The sequence below is a fragment of the Leucoraja erinacea genome, chromosome 12, assembly GCF_028641065.1.
Source record: "Leucoraja erinacea ecotype New England chromosome 12, Leri_hhj_1, whole genome shotgun sequence".
Lineage (NCBI taxonomy): Eukaryota > Metazoa > Chordata > Chondrichthyes > Rajiformes > Rajidae > Leucoraja > Leucoraja erinaceus.
This window is the reverse complement of record NC_073388.1, coordinates 15737862-15751501: the sequence shown is the minus strand read 5'-3', so window position 1 is coordinate 15751501 and position 13640 is coordinate 15737862. Positions and strand designations below refer to the sequence as shown.

The window sequence follows — 13640 nt, the reverse complement described above, 5'->3', positions numbered from 1 at the left end:
TGTAAACTTTGTGCATTTTTATAGTGGGGGAATTAGAGGTTTAGTTTGTTTTAAATTATCAATTATTCTAAATCAAGATTATCGCAGCTCATCTTTGCCTTGATGGCTGTCAATTTGATTTTTGCATGAATGACCTGAAAGGTGCACTGATCTCTTTCAGGCATTGAAGTGTCAGCGAGTGCAACTGATGCGACATATGAAAGAGGAAGGTGAGAAGACCCGAAGATTGAAAGCAGAAAAGGACAAGGAAGTTATTCAGCTAAAGGAGAAGGTAATATTTTTTGATGGCTTAAATTGGGAATTTAAAGTTAAGTAAATGGAAATGCAACCTTTTAAGTTGCACTTTGCCATTGTGTTTGGTGTAATGCTTGTTCGTTATGGAAAGCTGACGTTTGTATCTCTAGCACATTTAACATTGGGTGTGTGTATATATTATATGTGTGTGTGTATATGTATGTATGTTTTTTTTACCTCAATTTGCTTGTAATCTTGTTGTAAAGTTCTTCATGAATTATTGCTATCCTATGTATAGCATATGTTTGTTTTAACGTGCAACCATCCTCTTTTTATGATCAATGAGGTTGAGCTTATGTGGCAGCTGGAGAAATAATTGTTAATGATCCAAGAAGGTTAAATGCTGAACACTTGCGTTGACCCATTTTTAAGAAGCAATTACTCGCTCACTATGTACTGTGCAATGATAAAGGTAGTGGCATAAAATGATTATTACAGTTCAGTGGCCTCTGCCTCTAATGTGAATCATATTCATTTGGGATCGTTGGGGATTGGCTTGAGGTAGGAAAGGAAGAGCAGTGTTCAAACTAATGAGATACTTTCTCTTACAGGATCGAAAAAGACAGTATGAGTTATTAAAGCTAGAACGCAACTATAAGCAGCAAGCAAATGTTTTAAGGCGCAAAACTGAGGAAGTGAGTATGGGCAGCATCTTTGGGTCCTCGGTAACAATTTGGATCCCTTCTTCCCAGCCGTCTCCTGTGAACAAGAAATGGGTTTCTGCTCCATGAGATAGACGGGACCCCCAGAATCTACTTGCCATATTCATTATTTGATAGTACAAGAGAAAGGGGACACAATTGACAATTTGAAAGCTGTTCTTTAGTTACCAATTTATCCGCTCTTCGGAAAACGTTTTCTGCAAACAATATTTGGCGATAAAGCTTTCATGGCATTAACTTAATAAATGTTATCACTTGTCTACCTAGGCTGCTGCTGCAAACAAACGGTTGCGAGATGCGTTGCAGAAACAGAAAGACTCGACTGAAAAACGAAAAGATTTGAACCGTGGAATGGAAGGGACTGCTGCTAGAGTTAAGGTGCAATCGCTCTGCATTCAAAATCATAATAGTTGCGTTCCTAAAAAACCTTGTGTTGTAAATCACATTATAGCAGAACATGAAGGATGCCTTGACAACACATATTTAAGCAGGTTTTTATGATTGTGTTATAATCAATGCTACTAGGGTAATGTTAGTGGCATTCCCTAATCAATTGCATTATTACCAATATGATTTATAAAAATGAGGAACTACCTGTACCTCATTTATTGCTAATGGCCTACAATATAGTTTCCAGCTAATGTCAAGTAGTTTAGATACAGTGCAACCAAAATGCACCTGAACACTGATTTTGTTTTGCATGTAAAAACTATACATTAGTGGACTATATACCATGCAGCAAATTAATTGGAATACCCTTGCACATACTGCCTTCATAATAGAACTGATTGGAGATAAACTATCAATTAAATAACATTCTGTTTCCCTAAACTCTTTCCACCTTCTAAAAGGAAAGCCTTTTGTTGATGTAATGCTACCAAGCACGTAGAGTTTTTGAACAGATGCTTTGACCCACATTGTCCATGTTGGCCTACTGGGCTGGTCCTGTTTGACCCATAGACTTCTGAAACCTTATCTACATATCTTCCATTGACTTGCCTTGAGTAAACTAATTTTCTGTTGGCTTTTGCCCATTGAGGCTATATTGTTGTTGATGCTGCAATAATTGTTTAAAATGTTAGTGATTACTTATCCACTGTCCCAACCTTTTACTGCAGCTTCTCAAATTACCATGTGTCTCGTGCCTTTGAAAATTTTCAGATAACACTGTAGATCCTTGAGTTTGGAGTGACATAGCAGGGCAGGCAGTATCATGGAGGGAAATGGACAAACGGCGTTTCAGTTTCAAACCCTTCATCTGGACCAGATGAAGACTCTTGACCGAATATGCCGGCTGTCCATATTCCTCCACAGATGCTGCCTGTCCTGAGTTCCACCAGCAATTTGTTTCTTGGAACTTTTTAATTGGGATTTAATGATCCAGGTTTTATATTGAAGTAACTAATTTCCAAATATTACAGAATATCATATTATAGCTCTCAAAAATTTCTGCTGTTATTTTATAAGGTAGCACTGAGTTTGCTGATCATTACACTGCATCCACATGGCTTCAACAACCATACAAAATGTAATATAAAAAATAATTTTGTCTGCTTTTGTAGAATTGGCTGGTCAATGAACTCGAAGTACTTGTAAGTATAGAAGAGGCTCGTCATCACCTGAACTCTCTGCTGGATGATAGGAAAATGTTGGCGCAGGAGCTTGTTTTTCTCCAAGAGAAGAAAGAGGCCCACCATCCACCAGCAAAACTACGGGTAGGTACAGGCCATTAAGCCAAAGGAGCATGAAAGATTGTCCAGACTTGATGTAAAACAACTATTTTCTTGCGTTTGGAGGTAGCCAAATCTGAACAGTGTGACTGTTAAGAGGGAGTTAGATGTGGCCCTTGTGGCTAAAGGGATAGGGGGTATGGAGAGAAGGCAGATACAGGATACTGAGTTGGATGATCAGCCATGATCATATTGAATGGCAATGCAGGCTCGAAGGGCCGAATGGCCTACTCCTGCACCTATTTTCTATGTTTCTATCTTCAAGGTTTTTAAGATTGCCATTTTTTTTTTTGGAATATAATTTATCTCTGCTGATCCTTAAATTTAATCCACATGGAAATGAGAATTACTATTGTAGGTTAATTTTATAAATGTTAGTGCTATAAATCTTTAAATTATATTTTTCATCAATGCAATATTAAATTCCCATTGAGTAAAAAATGTAAAAGAAAGCACGAGGTTTTGGACAAGTCTTGTAAATCTAACCAATTTTTAGTATTTATGATATTCGTATGTTGAAAACAAATTCTGTTAAATTGTATTTCAACATTATTCCCGCACAATTTTCTCCATTTGGAATGTATATCCTAAATAATTGGCATGTTTTCCTACAAGTAATTTTCACTCCTGGGTTTCCCCCAGCTTCAATGTACTGTTTTTTTTAATGTAGAGACGAACTTTTACATTGACTGAGTTGATGAAAAGCACTGAAAAAGATCCATCTTTAAACAAGCAGCTTGAAAGTGTGGAAGCAGAAGTAGAACTCAGGTACTCTAATTGGTAGAAATATATTAAAACTTGTGCTAGAACTGTTCATTATGTTATTCCACTGCCGGACTTCAACTGTTTTCTTGTTATAGATTTGTAATATTTTTAATATAACTGGAATACAGTAGAGGATTAAATTTTGATCTATGGAGTGAGATTTACTCAATCTCAGCGTAAAGACTTGTGCTTGTCGTTTATTTTAATCTAACACGCTGTTTTTTTGAATTATGAGATGGAGGATAAACATAGTTACAACCCTTAAAAGATTCCATTTTCCTATTTTTAAATTCTTAATATTTAAAAGTCCCTCAACTTCTTGTCATGTTGCCTGCAAAACCCCTTGCTGTTCCGGTGGTTTACATTCCTTCATAAATAATTAAGCAAACTATTTTGTTAAGAGACATTTCTTTGCCAGATTATGTTAAATGAAATTTCTATCATGTGGTGCCATCTCTTGCTAAGAAGTAAATTGTTCAAAGGAGTTTTGTGCTGAAGAGAGAATTTGGCAGAACATTTTCTACCCTGAGCATTTTAAATGGACTCGGTTCAAACGTGAACAATTGTAATCACTCAGTGCGCCGACAAGAGTCAAGAGAGTCAATTTAATTGTCATTTGGACCCCTAGAGGTCCAAACGAAATGCCGTTTCTGCAGCCATACATTACACACAAATAGACCCCAGACACAACATAATTACAATTTTACATAAACATCCATCACATAGCTGTGATGGAAGGCCAAAAAAAACTTATCTCTCCACTGCACTCTCCCCCCCCCCCCCCCCCCCCCGATGTCAGAGTCAAAGTCAAAGCCCCCGGCTGGCGATGGCGATTGTCCCGCGGCCATTAAAGCCACGCCGGGTGGTGCGAGGTCGCACACCGGGTCTTGATGTTGGAGCCCCCGGTGTGCGCTCGCAAAGTCCCACGGCCATTCCAGCCGCGCGGGGTGGTGTAGTGAGGCCCTGCTCCAGGAGCTCTTCAACCCCGCCACACGGGCGGGGGAAGTCGCCGTTGCAGGAGCCCCGAAAAGCGGTCCCCCTCCAGGGAGCCGCGGGCTCCCGGCGTCCGCAGACCCGCAGCAGCAGCCTCCGACTGAGCAGTGGCATCGGCAGCAGCAGCAGCAGCAGCAGCGCTCCTCCACCGCTCCAACCGCTCCGGACTCGGCCAGCTCTGCGACGGCAACGGTGAGTCGGCACCAGAGTCCCCGGCTTCTTCCTGTTGGAGGCCGCTCCTCGTTGCGGCCTCAACGACAACGGAAACCCGACGAGAAAAAGGTCGGGTCTCCAGTGCAGGGAGAGATTTAAAAGGTTTCACCCCCCCCCCCCCCCCCCCCCCCCCCCCCCACACACACACCCCAACAAAAAATAACAAAACTACATTAAAACACAGACAGAAAAAAATAAAAACGCGGACAGACTGCAGAGGCCGCTGCTGGCCAGAGCCGCGCCGCCTACCGGACCAAAGTTCATAACCTGGCTGCAGTGAATGCTCTGATGAGCACAACAGTTGGTGTGATCACCAATAATTCTAAGAATGTATTGAGCTTGTTTACATTTTTTCATTTGAAGATGTTATATTAATGGATGATCCTTGTCTTAGCTGAAATGAATTTGGTTTCTCATCTTGACTGAGTTTCAGTTCCTTTTTTTTTTTCTCTCCCTGTGGCAGACTAGTATTGTCTTATTACATTTTCTTACATTGTATGAGGGCGGCATAGGCTCATCAGTCTGTAGCAGATCTCGGAGCACTTCCATCAGGCTTATTTCCCTCTTACTCTCAGCACATTAACGGGCCTGTCCCACTTTCACGTCCTAATTCACAACCTTTTTTACTCGTGGACATTTTTAATCAGGCTAGAAAAACGCCTCGACCTACTTGATGCCACGAGTACCAACAAATAGCATCACGGCCTGCTACGGCTTACCTACGACCTCGTAACGACCATGCCGCAAGTCTGGGTAAGAAACCACGCCCCTGTCTCACTCCAATCTCTCACCACATGAACGTTCTGCCATCGACTCACTCCGCAACAACCCAGATTTGGTTATCAAACCCGCTGACAAGGGAGGTGCCGTGGTAGTCTGGCGCGCCGATCTCTACAAAGCCGAGGCCACGCGCCAACTATCGGACACCTCCTCCTACTTACCCCTGGACCATGACCCCACTGACGAGCACCAGGCCACCATCTCCAGCACCATCACCAACTTCATCCACTCCAATGCCCTACCCGACCGAGCCTCCAACCTCATCGTTCCCCAGCCCCGCACAGCCCGATTTTACCTTCTCCCTAAAATCCACAAACCTGACTGTCCCGGAAGACCCATTGTCTCCGCCTGTTCGTGCCCCACCGAACTCATTTCCAAATACCTTGACTCCATCCTATCACCCTTGGTTAAATCCCTCCCTACCTATGTTCAAGACACCTCAGACACTCTCCGTCGTCTCCGCGCATTCAATTCTCTAGGCCCTCACCCCCTCATCTTCACCATGGACGTCCAATCACTCTACACCTCCATCCCCCACCACGATGGTCTCACAGCCCTCCGGTTCTTCCTCGACCAGAGAAGCAACCTATACCCAGCCACTGACACTCTCCTCCGCCTAGCGGAGCTGGTCCTTACCCTCAATAACTTCACGTTCGACTCCTCCCATTTCCTCCAAATACAAGGCGTAGCTATGGGCACACGCATGGGCCCCAGCTATGCCTGCCTATTTGTAGGTTACGTCGAGCAATCCTTGTTCAATACATACCAGGGCCCCATCCCCGACCTCTACCTCCGCTACATCGACGACTGCTTTGGTGCCACCTCCTGCACCCGCACACAACTGACTGACTTCATCCACTTCACCACTAACTTCCATCCGGCATTCAAATACACCTGGACCATTTCCGACACTTCCCTACCATTCCTTGACCTCACTATCTCCATTGCAGGTGATAGACTTCTGACCGACATACACTATAAACATACTGACTCCCATGGCTATCTGGACTACACTTCTTCCCACCCTGCTTCCTGTAAGGACTCCATCCCCTACTCCCAATTCCTCCGTCTACGCCGCATCTGCTCCACGGATGAGGCGCTCCACACCAGGACATCTGAAATGTCCTCACTATTCAGGGAACGGGGGTTCCCCTCCTCCACCATAAATGAGGCTCGCACCAGGGTCTCTTCCATACCCCGCAACACTGCTCTCTCTCCCCATCCCCGCACTCGCAACAAGGGCCGAGTCCCCCTAGTCCTCACCTTTCACCCCACCAGCCGTCACATACAAAAAGTAATCCTCCGTCAGTTTCGCCACCTCCAACGTGACCCCACCACTCGCCACATCTTCCCATCTCCCCCCATATCTGCCTTCCGCAAAGACCGCTCCCTCCATAACTCCCTTGTCAATTCTTCCCTTCCCTCTCGGTCCACCCCCTCCCCGGGCACTTTCCCTTGCAACCGCAAGAGATGCAACACTTGTCCCTTTACCTCCCCCCTCGACTCCGTTCAAGGACCCAAGCAATCGTTCCAGGTGCGACAGAGGTTTACCTGCATCTCTTCCAACCTCATCTATTGCGTCCGCTGCTCTAGATGTCATCAGATCTATATTGGTGAGACCAAGCGGAGGTTGGGCGATCGTTTCGCCGAACACCTCCGCTCGGTCCGCAATAACCAAGCTGACCTCCCGGTGGCTCAGCACTTCAACTCCCCCTCCCACTCCGTCTCCGACCTCTCTGTCCTGGGTCTCCTCCATGGCCACAGCGAGCAGCACCGGAAATTGGAGGAACAGCACCTCGTATTCCGTTTGGGGAGTCTGCACCCCGGGGGCATGAACATCGAATTCTCCCAATTTTGTTCTTGCTGTCTCCTACCCTCCCTCAGCCCCCCTGCTGTCTCCTCCCATCCCCCAGCCTTCGGGCTACTCCTCCTTTTCCCTTTCTTGTCCCCACCCACCCCCGCCCCCGATCAGTCTGAAGAAGGGTTTCGGCCCGAAACGTTGCCTATTTCCTTCGCTCCATAGATGCTGCTGCACCCGCTGAGTTTCTCCAGCTTTTTTGTGTAACCGACCATGCTGCAAGTATGTGTTGTGGGCAAACCCGGCAGAGGTGAATTAGGTCATGAAAGTGGGACAGGCCCTTAAGTCCACTAATGGATCTGGTGGGTTCTTATTGGCGTGTGTGATAACAAACCAGTAATCAATAAGAATTTTGGCTTATTAGCCTGGTCTGACAGGCTAACTTTTGTTTTTCTTTCATTTTAGGAGTGCTCAAATTGCTGATCTCCAACAAAAGCTGATGGATGCAGACAATGAACAAAGGCTGAAGCATCGATGGGATACAATTGCCACCATTGTAGAAGCAAAGTGTGCATTAAAGTGGCTCATGAAAGAGGTGAGAATCTATAAATGTGGTCAAGCGGAACCCACTGTTCAGTTGCTATTAAACTATTGTGCATTATTGGCTGAATGTGTAATAACCACTGCATCAAAAAGTTTAATGTACAGTCAGCACCCAAACCTGGTGTAGATGGGGCAGAACTACTCCATTCAGATCGTGTTGATATGGTTCCCTCACAATTCACTGCATTCACCAGCCTCCTCATTGTCTGTTGCTAACCTTCCACGGTGTCTGACTTAACTGCCGGCTACGAGCATTGTTTTTTTTTAGTCATAGTCATACAGCATGGAAACAGGCCCTTCGGCCCAACTTACCCACGCTGACCAAGATGCCCATTTACGGTAGTCCTGCCTGCGTCTGGCCCTTAATCCCTCTAAATCGTTCCTATCGATTTGCCTGTCCAAATGTCTATTTTTGTCTGCTGGCTCTTGATGTGTATGGCCTTGATGTTAATGAGGTATGTGATACCTCATACTCTTGCCCTTTAAATTGTAAGATTCAACAATATGCTGAAAAAAATAATGAGTTGAATGTCAATGCCATGATGTCTTGAGGTGAGATGGCTGGTTAATAAAATTACCTTATCGCTGTTTTTTTATTAATCTTTACATGGTCTATTGTGGTAACCCTTCTAAAAATCAACCATTGTGTTATGTTTAGTCATGTGGAATAAAATGCACAAAGATTGATACTACACTTTTTTTTGTGATTCTTTGTCCTCAAGAGGAAAAAAATGTGTTTGTTTCTCTTATTTTGAAGTTGGTGTCATCTAAAGTATCACATAGCCAAACGACAAGTGCACTGAACCAGACTAAAGTTGATGGTACAGAGTTACAGAAGAATGTAATCGAAGAACAAAACCGCATAACTGAGATGGAGACGGAACATCAGCAACAGCTTCTAGAACAAGAACAGCGACATCAAGAGAAGGTATAGTGTGCCAAATAGTTTGTTTTCATGCTGCATGGCTACATTTCTAAAACCACAATAGTTAGACAAACTGGCTCTGCTTATTCTTCCTATAGTACTATTGTAGAATATTGTGTCATATTGGCTAACAAATCGGTACTTTTCAGATTCTTAATTGGGCATTTCAAGATAAATATTTAGCGTTTATTCTGTGATATCTTTGCTCTACAAATTATTTCTTAAAGGCTAGTTTCCCCAAGGATATCAGATGGCTCATTTTCTGAAGGTGATTGTTACAAATATTCTCAAAAACTAATGGGACTAATTGCAGCTGAGTTGCAAAGATCTGACAGCCTGTGTCCAAGGGGTTTAAAGGAAATGGCTAGTGGCAGAGTCAATGCTTGACCTTTTTTCAAAACTTGAATTCACTGAAAATATTGGAAATCTACAAGTTTGATTTGGCAAAGAAGGGAGATTAGTTGAGAAATAAGTGGCCAGTTGGTTTAATATCTCTTGTTGGCAAGATGCTGGAATCTATCATCACATGGCTAGTGCACAAAATAAGAGCTCATCAGACTGAAATTAATGTGGATTGAAGACTCGTAATTTGAAAAAAGGCAGAATGAATGGGTCTTTTTCCAGACTGGGAAAAGGTAGCCAGTGGAATTCTCTGCATAGTCATTAGTCCCCAATTATTTGCCGTCTACATTGATGACCTGGCATAGAGTAAAATTCCATGTCTGCTGATGACACCAAATACTCTGAGAAAGCCGTGATGGTACTTGAATTCTGCAACAGGATTTTGGATGAATAAGGTTGCAAAAACATGGAAATTTGAATTTATTTTGGGGAAAGTCAAGGTCATGCACTTCCGTAGAAATCAAAAAGAAGATTATTACCTAAAATATACAGACTGCAAATGAGTAGAATGCAGGGGTTGTCTGTTTGTACTTATGCATAAAATAGAAAAGATTAACATGCAGGTGATGCAAATAGTTAAAAGAAAATTGCACATCAGTTCCTTATTGTGAGAGGTGGGGTTTTTGAGTTTAGAAATGGAAATTATATTGTTATATTTGTACGATGTGTTGGCGAGGTGACATCAGGAGTACTGCTTGGCTGTGGTCCTTTCATTTAAAGGATATATAAACAATGAAGGCAGTCTTAAAGCAAATCACTAAGTTTTCATGGGATGAACATGTTTGATTATGAAGGACTACAAAAAGTTAGACCTGTATTCTTTAGAAGAATGTCGGCTGATCTTATTAACATGCATAATATCCCAAAGGAGCATGATAGGATAGTTGAGATGTTTCACATGTGGGAGAGTTCCAACTATGTCACAAAAGTTGTGAACCTTGTGAATCGCACCGTGGGATTGACTTTTAAATTTTGTTGTACCATGTGCAATGACAATAAAGAGATTCATTCATTCAAAAGAGTGTGGTCATTTAAAACCAAGATATGTTGCAACTTATGCTCTGTGTGTATCTCTGGAATTCTATACTCTAGGTTGTGACTGCTAGATAATTGGAGGCATTTAAAAAGGTAGATATTTGTGTGTGTGCTTCTACTTAACTTTTCCTGTTATCTGTTGTTTAATGAAATATCCATAAGAACGTTAGGGGGAAAAAACTTGTTACACATAACCAGTAGAATTCAAATGACTATATTTGGATAGTCGGAGCCAATTATCTACACTACAATGAATGTTTCCAATGATTTGTAATAAATAACTATTTAAAACTGCCATAGTGATCTTATGAATCCTTTACTTTTCAGGTCTTCTATTTGCTTAGTCAATTACCTCAAAACTCCAATAAGTCAATAGTTTCTCCTCATGATCACGAGGCACAACTTCTGGAAAGACTTAAATTCCAAGTAAGTTTTTTTTTTTCATCATTATCTCTTGTATGTTTTTGGAGTGATGTATATCCTGCTTCACATTTTAAAATCTGATTGAGGTACTTGAATCCAATTCAAAATCCTAGCAATACTCCATATTCTCTACTGATAATTCTGTCTCTTCTGTATGCACTCGCTCGCATCTCTTTCTCTCCAACCCCTTTCAAGTTCTGCTGAATACATACAAAATGCTGTGTGTGCACACAGTGGGTCAGGCAATATTTCGGGTAGAGGAAACAGTTAAAAGTTCTAGGTTGAAGTGAGAACTGCCTGACCTGCTGAGTTGGTCTATCACTTTCTGCTTTTACAATACTTCAAATTTCCAATATCTGTAGCTTTTTAAAAAAAATTTTAATTGAATGCATGCTCTTGATCAATATCCTCAACCATCCCAACTTCAATCGCTCATCAATTGCACTTTGACAGCTCCAACCAAATGTTTTGGAATAGGGTTGAAACGGTGTGCAGGAAATATGGTAGATTTAATAGACATGTTTTACCATGTTAAACTTTTTCTATCTGATAGGATGAAGAGATAAAGAAAATGAAAGAGTTGTGTGAACGGAATCAACAGCTAATTGAAGAGAATGAATTGTATAAGCAAGTATGTACATGATTTCAAGAGTTAATAGCAAGGGGTATGGACAACTGAGATTAAGATAATTCTGTGGCAGTTTGAAAATTTTGACAATTTCTGGACTGTGTTGAAACATTCTCCTGCAGTCACTTGTGGTGTGATCAGCTGTGGGGAATTCTTGGACGTACAGCTTGTTTATTGGCCACATGCCACGGAATCCTGCAAAACAAAGAATTTCAGTTTGTAAATTGTACTAAACAGTTTCACTCTATTCAGAAGTCTCTACCACTAAGAATGTCTTCATCTAATGCCTGTCCTTGGTTTGCAGAAAATCGTTGCCTTATTTTAACTGACTTTCTGTGCTCCTTTTGCTGTTTTATCATTAAATAGTAGGGTCTTCTGTTTACAAAATATATGAACATCTAATTTCTAACTTCCTGATCCAATGTTAGATCCTTTATGTTTAAGGTTCTTTAGATTGCCTCTTATTACAGTTCTGAAAATTCCTTCTGTACATTGTTAATTTGCTAACCTGTGGCAAGAGATGAAGAAATGGGTCATTGGGGGCCTTGCAGAAGTCAAGTGCGGTACAATGAACATGGTTGGTAAGGTGTGGCAGTGGTGGGATACAGAGAATATGGAGTGGTGAAGTATAGCTATTGTGTATACTAATCAAAGTTATGTGCTATTTTAGGACACCTTACAATTTAAAAACAAAATCTGATGAACCCACTTGAAATATAGAATCAAAGTTGGGTGATTGTATTGTCCTCTAATTTACATTTGATACTCAAATGAATTGTCCACATCTCTTTGCAGAAACTGAACCTTCTTCAGTACACAACTGGAAACATGGTTGATAAAGGCAAATTGGAAATGCCTTCAAGTTCCCCATTTGAGTATGTTCCCCCCAAGGTGAGAAAAGTTCTCATTTTGTCCTTTATGTAATAAGCTGTGGGTGTAATAAGAAAAATGATTGCATTTGAGTAATGTGCTGAGTTGAAATAACAGGATGTCAAATTGAATTAGATGTTGTAATTCATTAAGAATCTAAGTTTTGACGATACAAAGTGACCAGGAAAACCAGATATCAAATAACCTGTCCAACACAATCTAAACACCTCTAAACACATGTAAACTCCTCTAAACCGTTGACGTGGATAAGCTTTTCCCATTGAGAGTAGGGAAGATTCAAACAAGAGGACATGACTTGAGAATTAAGGTACAGAAGTTTAAGGGTAACATGAGGGGGAACTTCCTTACTCAGAGAGTGGTAGCTGTGTGGAATGAGCTTCCAGTGGAAGTGGTGGAGGCAGGTTCGATTTTATAATTTAAAAATAAATTGGATAGGTATATGGACGAGAAAGGAATGGAGGGTTATGGTCTGAGTGCAGGTAGATGGGACTAGGGGAGAATAAGTGTTCGGCACGGACTAGAAGGGCCGAGTTGGCCTGTTTCCGTGCTGTAATTGTTATATGGTTATATTTGGCAACCACTTCACTGATCGTAAACTGAGTTTGTTCTGATATTATGAAGACATTATTTTGTTCAGGTGAGGGAGATAAAGATATTAACTGGTGACATGGGTATTAGGCTTGAAATGCTGGTTGGTTCTTTCCAGATGAGCAACTAAATTTAATGTCTACCAATTTGTTGCTCTATTAATGCACGTGCTTCATTTTGCAGCCTAAAAACAGGAGGAAGACGTGTGCGAAGCCAAACATGATGACTCCACGTGTAACCCTGGAAGAACTATTATCTGACTCTGACTCTGCATCAGACTCTGCTGGCGTTGACGATGATTGGATGCCCGAAAAAGTGAAAGGAATTAAGAAAGCAAGTTTAGGGGTATGTCTAGTGCAGTTAATTTTCCAAAGTGTTGTTTGTGCCCAAAAATCAATAGACATTATTTTAAAGTGGTCTTGCCTTAAAATACAATGGCTGGGTTTTTCTTGATATACCAAATTTTGCTGGATGGAACTGGAGAAAAAGTAAACAGAGTGAATTAAACAGTGCCTCCAGAGTTGTGGAAGTGTATCTCCAGACTTTGCAAATACACGAGTTGTTAATTAGTAGCAATGCACAATGTCCTTGCCTACTGACCATTTAGTCTCTTACAACGCCTACTTTCTACTAAAATATTATCGGAACATTTTAAATTAATTCCTTTTATTTATGGTTCTATCCCTCTGCAGTGTTCCTGTAAAGGTCGTTGTGCCAACAGGCAATGCAAATGCAGGAAGAATAAATCTGATTGTGGCGATCATTGCAAATGCGTTGCCGGCCAGTGCCACAATCGTCTTGATATGGTAAGAATCTTCTTTTGGGTTTGATAGGAGCAGAATTAGGCCATTCGGCCCATCAAGTCTACTCCGCCATTCAATCGTGGATGATCTATCTCTCCCTCCTAACC

General features: G+C 41.8%; 1 protein-coding gene across 1 annotated transcript in view; it reads left to right on the top strand.

The window, feature by feature from the left end:
- Positions 1-13640, top strand: part of LOC129702094 (chromosome-associated kinesin KIF4-like) — a 51756-nt gene that overhangs the window by 35873 nt on the left and 2243 nt on the right. The window contains 12 exon segments of the mRNA XM_055643642.1: positions 161-271; positions 846-929; positions 1224-1334; positions 2519-2671; positions 3357-3454; positions 7701-7830; positions 8596-8766; positions 10528-10626; positions 11177-11254; positions 12047-12142; positions 12914-13075; positions 13423-13536. Coding sequence (XP_055499617.1) covers positions 161-271; positions 846-929; positions 1224-1334; positions 2519-2671; positions 3357-3454; positions 7701-7830; positions 8596-8766; positions 10528-10626; positions 11177-11254; positions 12047-12142; positions 12914-13075; positions 13423-13536 — 1407 coding nt within the window.